General features: G+C 43.8%; 1 protein-coding gene across 1 annotated transcript in view; it reads right to left on the reverse strand.

The window, feature by feature from the left end:
• The window catches only part of LOC126284252 (somatomedin-B and thrombospondin type-1 domain-containing protein), a 1,271,181-nt gene extending 1,260,164 nt beyond the window's left edge, over positions 1-11,017 (reverse strand). Inside the window, exon 1 of the mRNA XM_049983051.1 lies at positions 10,650-11,017. Within this exon, the coding sequence (XP_049839008.1) occupies positions 10,650-10,908 (259 nt within the window). The 5' untranslated portion in view covers positions 10,909-11,017. The remainder of the gene's footprint in view (positions 1-10,649) is intronic.
• Between the last annotated feature and the right edge of the window lie 3,476 nt (positions 11,018-14,493).

Genomic DNA, 14,493 nt, shown 5'->3' on the forward strand with positions numbered 1-14,493 from the left:
TTTATAGCAACCAGGATTATCGAGGATGTCTACTTTCTAAATGAGCAGATTATGAGACGTTTTAAATAGCAACAGCTCTACCAATGACAGCTAAATAGGGAATATTCTCGAGCTACATCCGTGAATGAAAATGGACGAAACGTTACTACATAACCTTATTACCCCTACAACCGACTGTTGTTACTGCTGCGACAGATCTCGGTAAAAATCATCAGACGCAAAAATTGGCAACTAATGTAGAACCTTGCGAACTTGCGAATCTCACGTAACGAAAAATGTGTTTTCCCTTATCTGCAGGCCAATGAAATACACATGGAGACAGTTACGTCATACAAATATTTGGGACTGACATTGTGTGACAGATGAAGTTGAACGATCGCAAAGGATCACTTGAAAGCAAATCAAACGCGCTACGACTCACACATTGGAAACTTCATTTTGCTTCCGAAATACATTGTGAACAAAACAATTGCGCGAGTCGTCCTTGGATACGGCTCAAGTGTGTGGGAAATCTAGTTCGACTAACAGGGCATGCTGGATTCCTACAAAGAACAGTAAAAATTGTCATACATTTCGACGCACAAAATGTAAAGTCTTGAGCATATTGTATGATTACATGATTGCCGAATAACTAATAGAAGTATTTTCCTTCTTCCTGGCCTTCATACCGTGTCTTTACGTAGTCGGCATGTTAATCTGGATTTGGTAATCTTAGTTGTAGAGGGTGATAAACAGTCTTCTTCATGAAAATGGTTCAAATGGCTCTGAGCACTATGGGACGTAACTGCTGAGGTCATCAGTCCCCTAGAACTTAGAACTACTTAAACCTAACTAACCTAAGGACATCACACACATCCATGCCCAAGGCAAGATTCCAACCTGCGACTGTAGCGCCTAGAACCACTCGGCCATGCAGGCCGGCCAAGAAAGATAGTTAATTGCGTAAATCAATCTCACCATAGTTTTGCTCTACCTATCTCTAGTGTACCGGGTGATCAAAAAGTCAGCATAAATTTGAAAACTGAATATATCACGGAATAATGTAGATAGGGAGGTACAAATTGACACTCATGCTTGGAATGACATGGGGTTTTATTAGAACCAAAAAAATACAAAAGTTCAAAAAATGTCCGACAGATAATTAGCATAACAAAGTAAGACAAAGCAAAGATGATGTATTCTACAGGAAATGCTCAATATGTCCACCATCATTCCCCAACAATAGCTGTAGTCGAGGAATAATGATGTGAACAGCACTGTAAAGCATGTCCGGAGAGATGGTGAGGCATTGGCGTCGGATGTTGTCTTTCAGCATCCCTAGAGATATCGGTCGATCACGATACACTTGCGACTTCAGGTAAACCCAAAAGCCAATAATCGCACGGACTGAGGTCTGGGGACCTGGGAGGCTAAGTATGACAAAAGTGGCGGCTTAGCATACGATCATCACCAAACGACGCGCGCAAGAGATCTTTCACGCGTCTAGAAATATGTTTTTTTTTTCGTTCCAATAAAGCCACATGTCATTCCAAGCATGTGTGTCAATTTTTACCTCTCTATCTACATAATTCCGTGGTTTATTAAGTTTTCAAATTTATACTCACTTTTTGATCACCCGGTATATGAGTAACTAGCACGTTAGTATTAACCCTACAGACACGTCGAATGTATTTCAATAAAACGTCTTAACTATGAACACCTCTGTCTCCATCGAAAGACAAAGCCATTTAACATCTTCCTTGTTGCGTACGAAACTGTGGAACAGTTTAAGTGTAGCAGCGATAACAGTATTCTCACATTGCTCTTTACTACAACGACTCACATAGTAGCTGCTCTAACTTGCACGATATTTGGTTGGTAGTTGATAGTTAGAGACACCTTATCGTTGTTACAGGTAGTTCGCGAAAGACAGTTCATAGATATAAGCCACTGATGGATCGTGTGTACAATTAGAGTTAATCCCCTCGGCATCAGTAAAAACCTGAAGATTGTGGACTGAAGCACCGAAAGTGGTGGCCCTGTAACAAATAACATCGTAAAGACGGCTGTAGGTGTTACATTTTTATTAAATTGCACGAAACAGTCTTATGAGACTTCTCAGAGGCCGGATGCTTTTCATGTCGCCTCCACTTCCACCGCCTCCCTTCCCCCAACTCCGCGGGACATCATGTATGTACCCCACCTAACTTTTACACCATTTATCTGCGTCTAGAGTTACAGTTCATGTGCAAGTGCGGGAACGGTGCGAAATGTTTTCGAATCGTATAATAGATGCGGGACGCAGGTACGAGCCCAGTATTCACCTAGTCTGATATGGAAAACAGCCTAAAAACCGCATCCAGTCTGACCGGCACTTCTGCGCTAATCAGCAAGTGGCTAACGCCTGCCTATCCTGTGACGGGTCCACCACTGCAGGCTGCATCCACCCCATATCTGGGAGAATGCGTACGGAGCAATCTGTAGCCCAACGACCACATGAATGCAGTCCTCGGAATGGCATATGTCTGGTATTGGTAGAACCCACAGGGAGTTCAGTCCGCACTCGAAGTAGATAGTTAACAAAAATCCCGTTCGACTGATACTATAATACTGCTCGCCATTCTGGGATCAGGATTTGATGGGATTGGTAGAAGAAATAGACAAGATGAAAGAGCGGCATGCGCATATATCACAGATTCGTTTAGTAAATTGGAACGTGGCACCGAGTTGCTTATTCAACAGCAGTTGCACACGCTACAAAAGAGATGTTGTACATCACTGTGTGATTCGCTGTTAAAATTCTGAGAGCGAAGGTCGCTGGAAGAAGCAGCCAATATACTGTTTCCTGTTGGGAAGGTCTATATTGCGAAAACATTATGAACATAAAGTCAGAGAGGTTCCTTCACACCATCCGCGACTCTGTAATGAGACGGGGTAAAAGACACAAAGTACCCTCTGCCACTCACTATAGTATGTTTTGCGAGTATACTTGTAGGACCTACTTAGAAAACCTTATGAAAGGGTCTTCAGTGCGAAAACTATGATAATTCGATGTCCTGCGTATACTATGCCATAGATATACTGCACCAATATAACAGCACGTGCAAAGAGAGCCACGCAAGGTAGCAGCGCGGTCACAGGCGCCTTGCTACGGTTCGCGCGACTGTCTCCGTCGGAGGTTCGAGTCCTCCCTTGGGGATGGGTGTGAGTGTGTGAGTCAGTATGTGTGTGTGTGTGTGTGTGTGTGTGTGTGTGTGTGTGTGTGTTTTGTCCTTAGCTACGGTCGCAGGTTCGAATCCTGCCTCGCGCATGGATGTGTGTGATGTCCTTAGGTTAGTTAGGTTTAAGTAGTTCTAAGTGTAGGGGACTGATTACCTCAGATGTTAAGCCTCATAGTGCTTATGAGCCATTTGAACCATTTTTGACTTATCACCACCATAAAGAAAGAGGAGTAATCATTTCTCCAATGCGCCATCCATGAATTAAACCTTAACTTATGGTACAGTAAACAGTATCACTCCCCCCCCCCCCCCCCCCCGGTCCCTATGAACCATGGACCTTGCCGTTGGTGGGAAGGCTTGCGTGCCTCAGACATACAGATAACAGTACCGTACGTGTGTCCACGACGGAGGGGTACCTGTTGAGAGGTCAGACAAACGTGTGGTTCCGGAAGAGGGACAGCCTTTTCGGAAGTTATAGGGGCAACAGTCTGGATGATTGACTGATCTGGCCTTGTAACACTAACCAAAACGGTCTTGCTGTGCTGGTACAACGAACGGCTGAAAGCAAGGGGAAACTACAACCGTAATTTTTCCCGAGGGCATGCGGCCTTACTATATGATTGAATGATGATGGCGTCCTCTTGGGTAAAATATTCCGGAAGTAAAATTGTTCCCCATTCGAATATCTGGGCGGGGACTACTCAGGAGGATGTCATTATCAGGAGAAACAAAACCGTCGTTCTATGGATCGGAGCGTGATATGTTAGATCCCTTAATCGGGCAGGTAGGTTAGAATTTTTTAAACGGGAAATGGATAGGTTAAAGTTAGATATAGTGGGAATTAGTGAAGTTACGTCGTAGGAGGAACAAGACTTCTGGTTAGGTGAATAATGGGTTATAAATACAAAATACATTAGGGGTAATGAAGGAGTAAGTTCAATAATGAATAAAAAAAATGGGAGAGCGGATAAGCTACTATGAACAGCAGAGTGAACGCATTATTGCAGCCCACGCCTACCACAGTAGTACACGTTTATATGCCAACCAGCGCCGCAGAGTATGAAGAGATGAAGAAATGTATGATGTGATAAAAGAAATTATTCAGATTGTTAAGGGAGACGAAAATTTAATTGTCATGGGTGACTGGAATCCGATAGTAGGGAAAGGAAGAGAAGGAAAAGTAGTAGATGAATATGGACTGGGGGTAAGGAATGAAAGATGAAGCCGCCTGGTAGAATTTTGCACAGAGCATAACTAAATCATAGCTAACACTTCGCTTAAGAATCAAGAAAGAAGGTTATATGTGGAAGAGGCCTGGAGATACTGGAAGATTTCATATAGAATATGTGATGTTAAGATAGAGAATTAGGAACTAGGTTTTCAATTGTCAGTCATTTCCAGGGGCAGATGTGGACTCTGACCACAATCTATTGGTTATGAACTGCAGATTGAAACTGAAGAAACAGGAAAAAGGTGAGTATTTAGGGAGATGGGGTATGGATAAAATGAAAGAACCAGTGTAGAGAGCTTCAGGGAGAGCATTAGGAAACGACTGACAACAAAGGGGAAAGAAATACAGTAGAAGACGAATGGGTAGCTTTGAGGAATGAAGTAGTGAAGGCAGCAGAGGATCACGTAGGTAAAAAGACGAGGGCTAGTAGAAATCCTTGGGCAACAGAAGAAATATTGAATTTAATTGATGAAAGGAGAAAATATAAAAATGCAGTAAATGAAACAGGCAAAAAGGAATACAAAAGTCTTGAAAAGAGATCGACAAGAAATGCATAATGGCTAAGCAGGGATGGCTAGAGGACAAATATAAGGATGTAGAGGCATGTATCACTAGGGGGAACATAGATACTACCTAAAGGAAAATTAAAGAGACCTTTGGAGAAAAGAGAACGACTTGTACCAATATCAAGAGCTCAGATGGAAACCCAGTTCTAAGCAAAGAAGGGAAAGCAGGAAGGTGGAAGGAGTATATAGAGGGTCTACGCAAGGGCGATGTACTTGAGGACAATATTATGGAAATGGAAGAGAATGTAGATGAACATGAAATGGGAGATATGGTACTGCGTGAAGAGAGTGATGGAGCACTGAAAGAACTATGCCGAAACAAAGCCCCAGGAGTAGACAACATTCTATTGGAACTACTAATAGCCTTGGGAGAGCCAGCCCTGACAAAACTCTACCATCTGGTGAGCAAGATGTATTAGACAAGCGAAATACCCTCAGACTTCAAGAAGAATATAATTATTCCAATCCCAAAAGAGGCAGGTGTTGACAGATGTGAAAATTACTGAACTATCAGTTTAATAAGTCACAGATACAAAGTACTAACACGAATTATTTATAAACGAATGGAAAAACTGGTAGAGGCCGATCTCGGGAAAGGTCAGTTTGGATTCGGTAGAAACGTTGCGACACGTGAGGCAATATTGACCCTACGATTTACCTTAGAAGATTGATTAAGGAAAGACAAACCTACGTTTCTAGCATTTGTAGACTTAGAGATAGCTTTTGACAACTTTGACTTGAATACACTCATCAAAATTCTGAAGGTGGCAGGGGCCCAAAAGCTATTTACAACTTGTACAGAAATCAGAACGCAGTTATAAGAGTGGAGGGGCATGAAAGGAAACTAATGGTTGGGAAGGGAGTGACACAGGGTTGTAGTCTATCCCTGATGTTATTCAATCTGTATATTGAGGAAGCAGTAAAGGAAACAAAAGAAAAATTCGGAGTAGGAATTAAAATCCATTGACAATGAAATAAAAACCTTGCAGTTGGCCTATGATATTGCAATTCTGTCAAAGACAGCAAAGGACCTGGAAGAGCAGCTGAACGGAATGGACAGTGTCTTGAAAGGAGAATATAAGATGAACATCGACAGAATCAAAAAGAGGATAATGGAATGTAGTCGAAATAAATCAAGTGATTCTGAGGGAATTAGATTAGGAAATAAGACATTGAAAGTAGTAGATGAGTTTTGCCATTTGGGGAGGAAAATACCTGATGATGGTCGAAGTAGAAAAGACATAAAGTTTAGACTGGTAATGGTAAGGAAAGCGCGTCTGAAGAATAGAAATTTATTAACTTCAAGTATAGATTTTAGCGTCAGGAAGTCCTTTTTGAAAGTATTTGTATGGAGTGTAGCCCTGTATGGAAGTGAAACATAAACACTGAATAGTTTAGACTAGAAGAGAATAGAAGCTTTCGATATGTGGTGCTACAGAGGAGTGATGAAGATTAGATAAGTAGATCACATAAATAATGAGGAGGTATTGAATAGAATTGGGGAGAAGAGAAATTCGTGGCACAACTCGACTAGAAGAAGGGATCAGTTGGTAGGACATATTCTGAGGCACCAAGGGATCACCAATTTAGTACTGGAAGGCACCATGGAGGGTAAAAATCGTAGAGGGAGGCCAAGTGATGAATAGACTACGCAGTTTCAAAAGGATGTAGGATGCAGTAGATATTGGATGATGAAGGAGCTTGCACAGGAAGAGTGGCAAGGAGAGCTGCATCAAACCAGCCTCTGGACTGAAGACCACAACAACAACAACAACAGAACCTTTTAGAAATGGCGGATTCAGTAATCTATATTAACAATGATTATATCGGCAAGTAGCATAGAAGAACTGGAATCTGAGATTGGAGATTTCCCTGGTGCATTTCACGTTGGAAATGTCCACACTTCATGTACCATGCAACTATGATTCGACTATGTCCCTATTTTGTTATTCTCTTATTTTTCTTGTTCACTCAAGTATCAATTCTTTTAAGGGATTTTCAATGTATTTCCAAGCAAACATGGCTTCATCTTCAGACAGTTTATCACTGTTTTCGACGAGATACAGCAGTGAAAGCACAAATAACACTGCTTAAGTGCTTGATTTGAGAGTAAACCGAAAAAGAGAAAAGTAATGAGAAGTAGCGGGAATGAGAACAGGGAAAAGCTCAGCATCGACATTGGTGATCACGAAACAGACGAAGTTAAAGAATTCTGTTACACTGGAACCAAAAGTAACCAAAGCCTTTCAGATGCTAGAAGAACATTGAAAATTAGGAGGAGTGATAAGGTAAGGAATGAGGAGGTTCTCCGCAGAACCGGTGATGAAAGGAACACAATGAAAACATAGAGAAGACGAAGGGACAGGATGACAGGATACACGTTAAGGCATCAGGGGATAACCTCTGTAGAATGACCGAGCGAGGTGGCGCAGTGGTTAGCACACTGGACTCGGGAGGACGACGGTTCAATCCCGTCTCCAGCCATCCTGATTTAGGTTTTCCGTGATTTCCCTAAATAGCTTCAGGCAAATGCCGGGATGGTTCCTTTGAAAGGGCACGGCCGATTTCCTTCCCAATCCTTCCCTAACCCGAGCTTGCGCTCCGTCTCTAATGACCTCGTTGTCGACGGGACGTTAAACACTAACCATCACCACCACCACATCTATAGAATGGAACTAGAAGTAACTGTAGGGAGTAAAAGGTGTAGAGGAAGACAAACACTGCAGGAGGTCTACGGCAAGCACATAAGTGAGGACGTATTGTGCAAGTGCCACTCCGAGATGAACAGGTTACCGTAGCAGAAGAATTCTTGGAGGGTCGCAACAAGCCAGTCAGAAGAATGACGAATCCAAAAGTGCTTGTTAATGAAGCAATGGATATTTCGAAATCGGCTGCAAATAAATTTTAAAAAATAAACCCAGCTGTGTAGGAAAACTGAAAGAGATCACGTTTTATTCTCCACCAAAAAATGTTTTAGATCTGACGTCGGCAGTTACCAGCGCCATGGAAGCAGCAGGACGTAAATTCGAACTGTGCTTCGGTGGAACGCAAGGCGATGTGTCCCTCACGCTAGTCTAGACAGAATGTCAACATAACGCCACTTCCATTACACCATGTTAAGGTAAGGTTTTGAGATACCACCCGCGATACAAAAAGTATGGACTTGTTATCAGAAATAAAAAGCAAAGGTCAAAGTAGAATTCGTAACGGGAACTCCTGTCAGAGTTTGCACGGTTAACTCCTAAGATGTTAAGCAATAGGTAAAGTGTCGCTCAAACTTGTCAGGACATCGGCATTTATTTGCTATTTTGTTTTCGTTCTACGTGCCAAATTACCACCAAAAAAGTTTTCGTTTCCCCCCTAATAAGGCATATTTTCTCCACTGTTAGAAAGGATATTTAATGAGAATTGTTTCATTAACTTACACTCTTTTTGCCACGCAATATTCGCTTCATCTTCGTCCATGTATTGCGAAACGTATGTCATTTCCGTAGAGAATTTTTCACTTTCGCTTATCTGTCACGATTGTGCAAGAACGGTCGTAAAATAACATTCCACTCCTATGAAATCCGCACTGTGTCAGGAAAAAAAAAAACAGAGAAAATACTAGAATACAAAGCCTAAGAGGAGACAAAAAGTACAAAATCCACTACTATAAAATGTATGCTCGTGGAGAGAGTAGGTTATTCTGCTATGTCAGTAGACGACGCCACCGTCACTCTAAGAATGTCAGGTTCAAAACTTTTGTAACGAGAAACCTTGACGTTGACGTCGCATTGATGTGTTCTGATAATGCCACCATTTCAAACGCATTGTGGAATATTTTGACATCACATTACGTCCAGTGCGAATCGACCGATAGTCGGGTCTTGGCGAAGTGATAAAGAAACTTACACTGGATGGGCAGACGTGGAGAGCTAGCTAAACCAAGCTGCTCTTCAGAATAAAGACCACAACAGCAACAATAACAATAGTAATAATAATAATAATAATAATAATAAAGGAGGACACCGCGAGTAGCACAGATTTGTTAGAACGGAGGCAGAGCGCCATTAAAATAATTATAAACCTAGACTGACAGACACTTTAAAAGAGGTGGCAATTATTCTGTGAAAACGTCACCATTTGAAATGCATTGCCGGTTGTTTTGATATTCCTCCACCTGTTATCTGTTTTAGCGGTTGCATATCATAGCATTCTTACGTGTAGTTCCACATGGATCCAATGGGTTGCTTACGCAGCCACCTAAATACATAAAACGGTTACCTACCACACGTTTCTGCTTATTGTAAAATTATGTACACATTAATTGTTTCTCTCTGTTTGTAGGTCTAAAGATCATTAATGGTGACTTTGATTTATTATAAACACGAACGCTTACGGTAAAACCATTTTACCACCTTCAGTTGCACAGATATAGTAGTGAATTGCGGGGTGGTTGCATGCCGTGGAGACCAGACTGCACTGTACAAGAGGCGGAACTCCTCTGTACCAAAGCGTCACGTCCTCCTGTTCCACAGTGCAGTCTGGTGTCTACGGCATGCAACCACCTCTGATCTGGCTGCGAAATTTGTGCACCTGAAGATGGGAATATTGTTTTCTCCGAAACCGGTCGTTTTTATTTTAAATCACGGTCTCGCCATACACCTCATACGTGGAAGTTCTGTTCAGGAAATCCTACGTTAAGATTATCAACTTTCATTGAAACTAGCCGTAGCATAACAATAAAAATAAATGTGCGACTCAGACGGCGAAATAAACGATAAATTTTAGATAGCAAAACGGTCGCTGGGTCTGTCGCAAAGAATATATCTGTAACTGTGTCCTGCGAAAGCCTATGTAAAATGTTTCAAGGAAACGTATTCCGGTATGGAAATGTACGACAACGCCCTAAGCTCCACTCCCGTGACAATCGCGAGGACAAGATTAGACTAACCGCATTGCGAAAGAAATTACTTGCACTGGCCGTAGAATACTTTTTACTTAAAGTTATGGCCGGTTTCACGTCAACTGAAATACCGCCTTGCCTGCTGCCGCTCAACCACCGTCCTGCTTATAGCACGGTTGTGATACCCCCTTCGTTTCAAATATGAACTACTGCTTTTAGCCCGCTATTTGTTTACAGCGTGACGTGAATGACGGGGAATGGCTCTAAGGCAGCTACCTCCCCTCGATGACTTGTTAAAAATAATTTTTACCACCTGAGGATGCGTCTTCAGTTGACGCGAAACAGGTTGTGACTTTCAGTAGAAAGTATACTATAACCAGTGCGAGTCGTGTATTTCAAAATTTGGTAATTTGGCTGCTGACGCCCGCAATTAACATAATTACGTTGCACAACATTCTTTTCCAGCTAATGCAACAGGAAGAAACCTTAGTTATTAGGACCTAATACGGGGCACATTGGAAAGTACCCTCTGCCTCGCACTTTACAAAGGTTTGTTGAGTACTGATGTGGTAGACGGTGATCAGTAAGTTAGGCTAGTAGGTTACTCAGCTGACGGTGCGCGAATGAGGGGCACCATTTACGGATAGACGCGACCTAATTGCCCGACATGCTAGGTTTCCGTCGAATGGGGCACAGTGGTGTCTCCAGAGACAATGGACGCGGCGCACGCAAACAAAGCGCAGAGCGGAGCCGCGGTTACTCACCTCCGCAGGCGTCCTTGAAGTCGGTGCAGCAGTCGCCCAACTTGAGGCAGGCGTGATCGCAATAGCAAGGCTTGTCGCTGAGGTCCTCGATGATGGCGTTGATGGGTGCCTTCTGCACGACGCACGAGGAGTCGCGGCCGGGGCAGCACAGCTTGGCCTCGCGGCAGCTGCCGGCGGCGGCGCCGCGCCCCGAGGCCACCAGAAGCACGGCGGCGGCGGCTGCGAGCATCGCGGGCGAGCTGGACGTGGAGGGCCCCATGGCGCGCGCGGACTGTGGCGGCGGCGGCGGAGATCTACGCGGACGAGTTGTTGGCGGGGCGGCAGCGCGGACCCGACTGACTGAGTGGCGTGGCGGGCGGCAGTTCTGGCGCCACGCGGGGCGCGCGCCACGGCGGCAGGTGGTGGGGGAAGCCAGGGGTAGCGGGCGTTGGTGGGGGGAGCGGCTTCAGGCCAGCCCGCGGCCGTCAACACTGCCGCGTCGGGACGTGCCCCGCACACTCTGTCCACACCTTTGTCCCCATCAGATGTAAATCACCGCGCGGCGTTTGACGGAGGGTGCATTCTGCACCATATTCCTCTCTGCAAAATACCATCCACCCCTAGGTTCGTGCATTGATTTGAAATACTGCGTTACTACAGAAAACGCGAAAAGCGATCACTGCTATTTTAATAACAGTGCCGACAGAAACGATCAACAAACACATGGCATAAGAGCTGGTACAGCGCCGGTCAGGCAATGATATCGCCGTTGCTGTGTGCAGTGGCTTAAGGCACGCGTGTACTTGTACTGCACAAGACTTGCCCCCACCTGCCCAATGCGGTGGTTTCTCGCTGTCGTCGCCGGATGTCTGTTGTATTACGAGAGAATGGCACCAACAAAGGTAGGGAAATATTTTTACAAACTGACGTAGCAATGAAGTGTAGTGTTTCGTTTGCTTTAAAACATTAAAGATTTGTCTACCATTTATATAAATTTATAAAAGCCGGAGCAAATTATCGGAGTCAGTAATAAATTAAAAACTTAACAGCAATTCATTCATAGTATAAAAAGAGAAAGTAGATATATACTGCCTGTGTCTACTCCTCTGCTCCGATTCTCTTAGTGCCTTACAATAATTGCAGAATCTGTGCCCAGCTGAGGACATGGTCCATCGATATATGACCAACTGTACTTGCTTCAAGCGCACGGTCACGAGGTGTCCTTCTGCTGGGTGCCTGGTCATGTAGGAATATGGGGCAATGAACAGGCCGATCGGGCTACCAAGGTGGCCTGCAGTAGAGATGGGTAGTTCGGGAACGGGTGCAAAGGAACGGTTCACCAAGATGAACGAAAGGACCGAGGAACGAATTCCAAGGAACGATCGGTTCATAGTTCACTTCGATCGCGGTGGTCTACTTATAGTTCCCGGGAACGAGGAACGATCGGTTCATAGTTCACTAGTTCACTTCGGTCGCGGCGGTCACTTCGGCAGTTCTCGTTCCAGCCTCGGTCGCGTGCTCGTCTCAGTCTCGGTCTCCCTCGGCCGCACTCGTCGTTCTTCGCATGACCACCTGTCTCAATCCCACTGCCGACTGGTCTTAGTTCCGCAACCAGTTGCTCGTTTCGTTCACTGCGCTCGCCCATTTTACATGTGTTCCAAAACTGTTCTTGCACTTGGCTCAGGCTATTCAGCGCCCACGACCGGTAATCAAAAAGTATTTTATAGTTACGTAAATTACATAAAAACTACGTTGTATGTAATAGGTACGTCTTTTCAGGTAACAAAAGGGCATATCAGCTCACTTCATTATATCGATGAATAGCAGAAGACATACTTATAACAAGGCAAGTTTTTTTGTTATTCACATATTTTTTGGTTTCATCGACTTGATTTAGCAGCTAACTTTCAATAATTTGATTAATTTTTAGTGTAAGAAAATTCATATAAAACGATTTTCGTGTAACTTTCATATACAAAACATTACATTTAAGAAGGCCCCAATTATTTTTAAGTTTGGTTGTTTCCAATTTGCATTACCTGCTAGATTGGTTTCTTTGAAAAAAAGAAAGTGGGTTGTGGGTCATTTTGGCTCAGTAGGAAAAGTGGTGCGTCTCCATTTGAAAAGACATAGATTGCCGTAAAATCATATTTACTTATTATCTCGAAAACATTTGTTCAGAAGGAGCTTTGAAACCAAAAACTTTATCACTGCGAACTTTATTATTATTATGATTGCTGCATTAACTATAATAATGCAGCATAGAAACCTAATTTTTACTAAGCGTGTGACGCAAGTATGATGAGAAAACCACATTTTATTTTATGTTTCCATAAAGTCTCTACTTCGCCTACGTACTCAGAGAGAACGTGAAGTATATATACGGTGTAAACGATTATTGTTTACAACGTAGCATAGCTATGTAGTGGAAGTCGAAACGAAGAATTTTATACAAGACACTTGTGGTCTATTAAGTTGGGAAACAACCACCAACGGGTTTACAAGACTAAATGAGCTATAGCCCACGCGCGTGGATTGAGATTTTCATGTTCTCTTCTCCAGCTCTCTACACGTCGACATCGATTGTTTCGCAATTGTTGCTTGCATTAGCTTGTTATTTCTTCACTGCCTAATTATTACATATTTGTCTGTTTGTTGTGCATGCTCGTAACGGGCAAACATAGTCCGTAATTGGCGAGCAGTCTGTACTCGGGGCCGGTTTTCCGTACACCACCCTATATTATTTCCCTGCGGTCAACGACACAACGCTACAGTTGGCTAAACGAGAGGTTCTGCAGAATCACAGAAATTACTTCTAAAAGTGTGTAAGAATTCTGTAATGAATAAAAACTTTGTAGTCCAGTGGGGAGGCAAGTACCCCATCTTGGTGCCCTCCATCCTTCAGTCACCTGCACTACTAATTATCAGTTTTTCATAAGAACCATATACCAAGCACAAATGAACGGTGGACGAGTAAAAATGAACGGTTCCCAAAAAAGAACGATCAGGAGTGAACTAGTTCTCAGGGCTGAACGAGTTTGCCTATCTCTAGCCTGCAGAGAGCAGGATGTGGTCCAGTGTCCTATTCCCTTGCGGTCTGTCACCTCTTCACTTCACAAGGAGTGCATGGAGTTGTAGGAGGAAGAATGGCTGGCGGTGATGGCCAATAAACTGCGGTTGGTGAAGTCAACAATTCGGCCGTGGCGTTCCTCCTGCCGGTAGCTCAGGCGGGAAGAAGTGACCCTCATGCGTCTGCGGATTGGGCACTGTCCTCTCACACATAGCTAGGATCCCCCGTTTTGTGATGCTTGTGGTGTGCACATCTCTGTCCGTCACATTTTAACGGACTGCGTTTTATACCGTGATGCAGGGGTAGTACCACAAGTTTTTGGGGATCTGGCCTGTGTTTTAGCTAATGATGAGACGTGGGTGTCTAGGGTTTTAAAGCTTTGCGATGTGTCTGGACTCTGGCCTACACTTTTAGGCTGGAGGTTTTAGTGTATTGCAAAGTGGCTGGCTCCTCCCTTTTTTCCTAGCGGTCAGCCAGCCAGCCTCTTCCATGTGCTATATTGTTTTAGCTCTCTCTGCCGCTTTCTTCCTGTTTGTCCATGTCGTACTGCTTCGGTGTGGGTAGGCACACATTTTTCCAAGCTTGTTACCTGTGTTTTACGTTCTGTTTTATCTTACTGCTCTGAGTCTCAATCTCTTACTGAGCTGGCGCTGAAGACCTTGCCGTCGTGTGCCCATACAACCCTCTCCGTCCATCAATTTATCCACTTGTAGTCCTTGTGCTCGTGGTCTAGGGGTATTGTATTTGATTCATAGTCAAAACGCCTTCGGTCCCGGGTTAGATCCCCGCCACTGC

The sequence above is a fragment of the Schistocerca gregaria genome, chromosome 8 (assembly GCF_023897955.1).
Source record: "Schistocerca gregaria isolate iqSchGreg1 chromosome 8, iqSchGreg1.2, whole genome shotgun sequence".
NCBI lineage: Eukaryota > Metazoa > Arthropoda > Insecta > Orthoptera > Acrididae > Schistocerca > Schistocerca gregaria.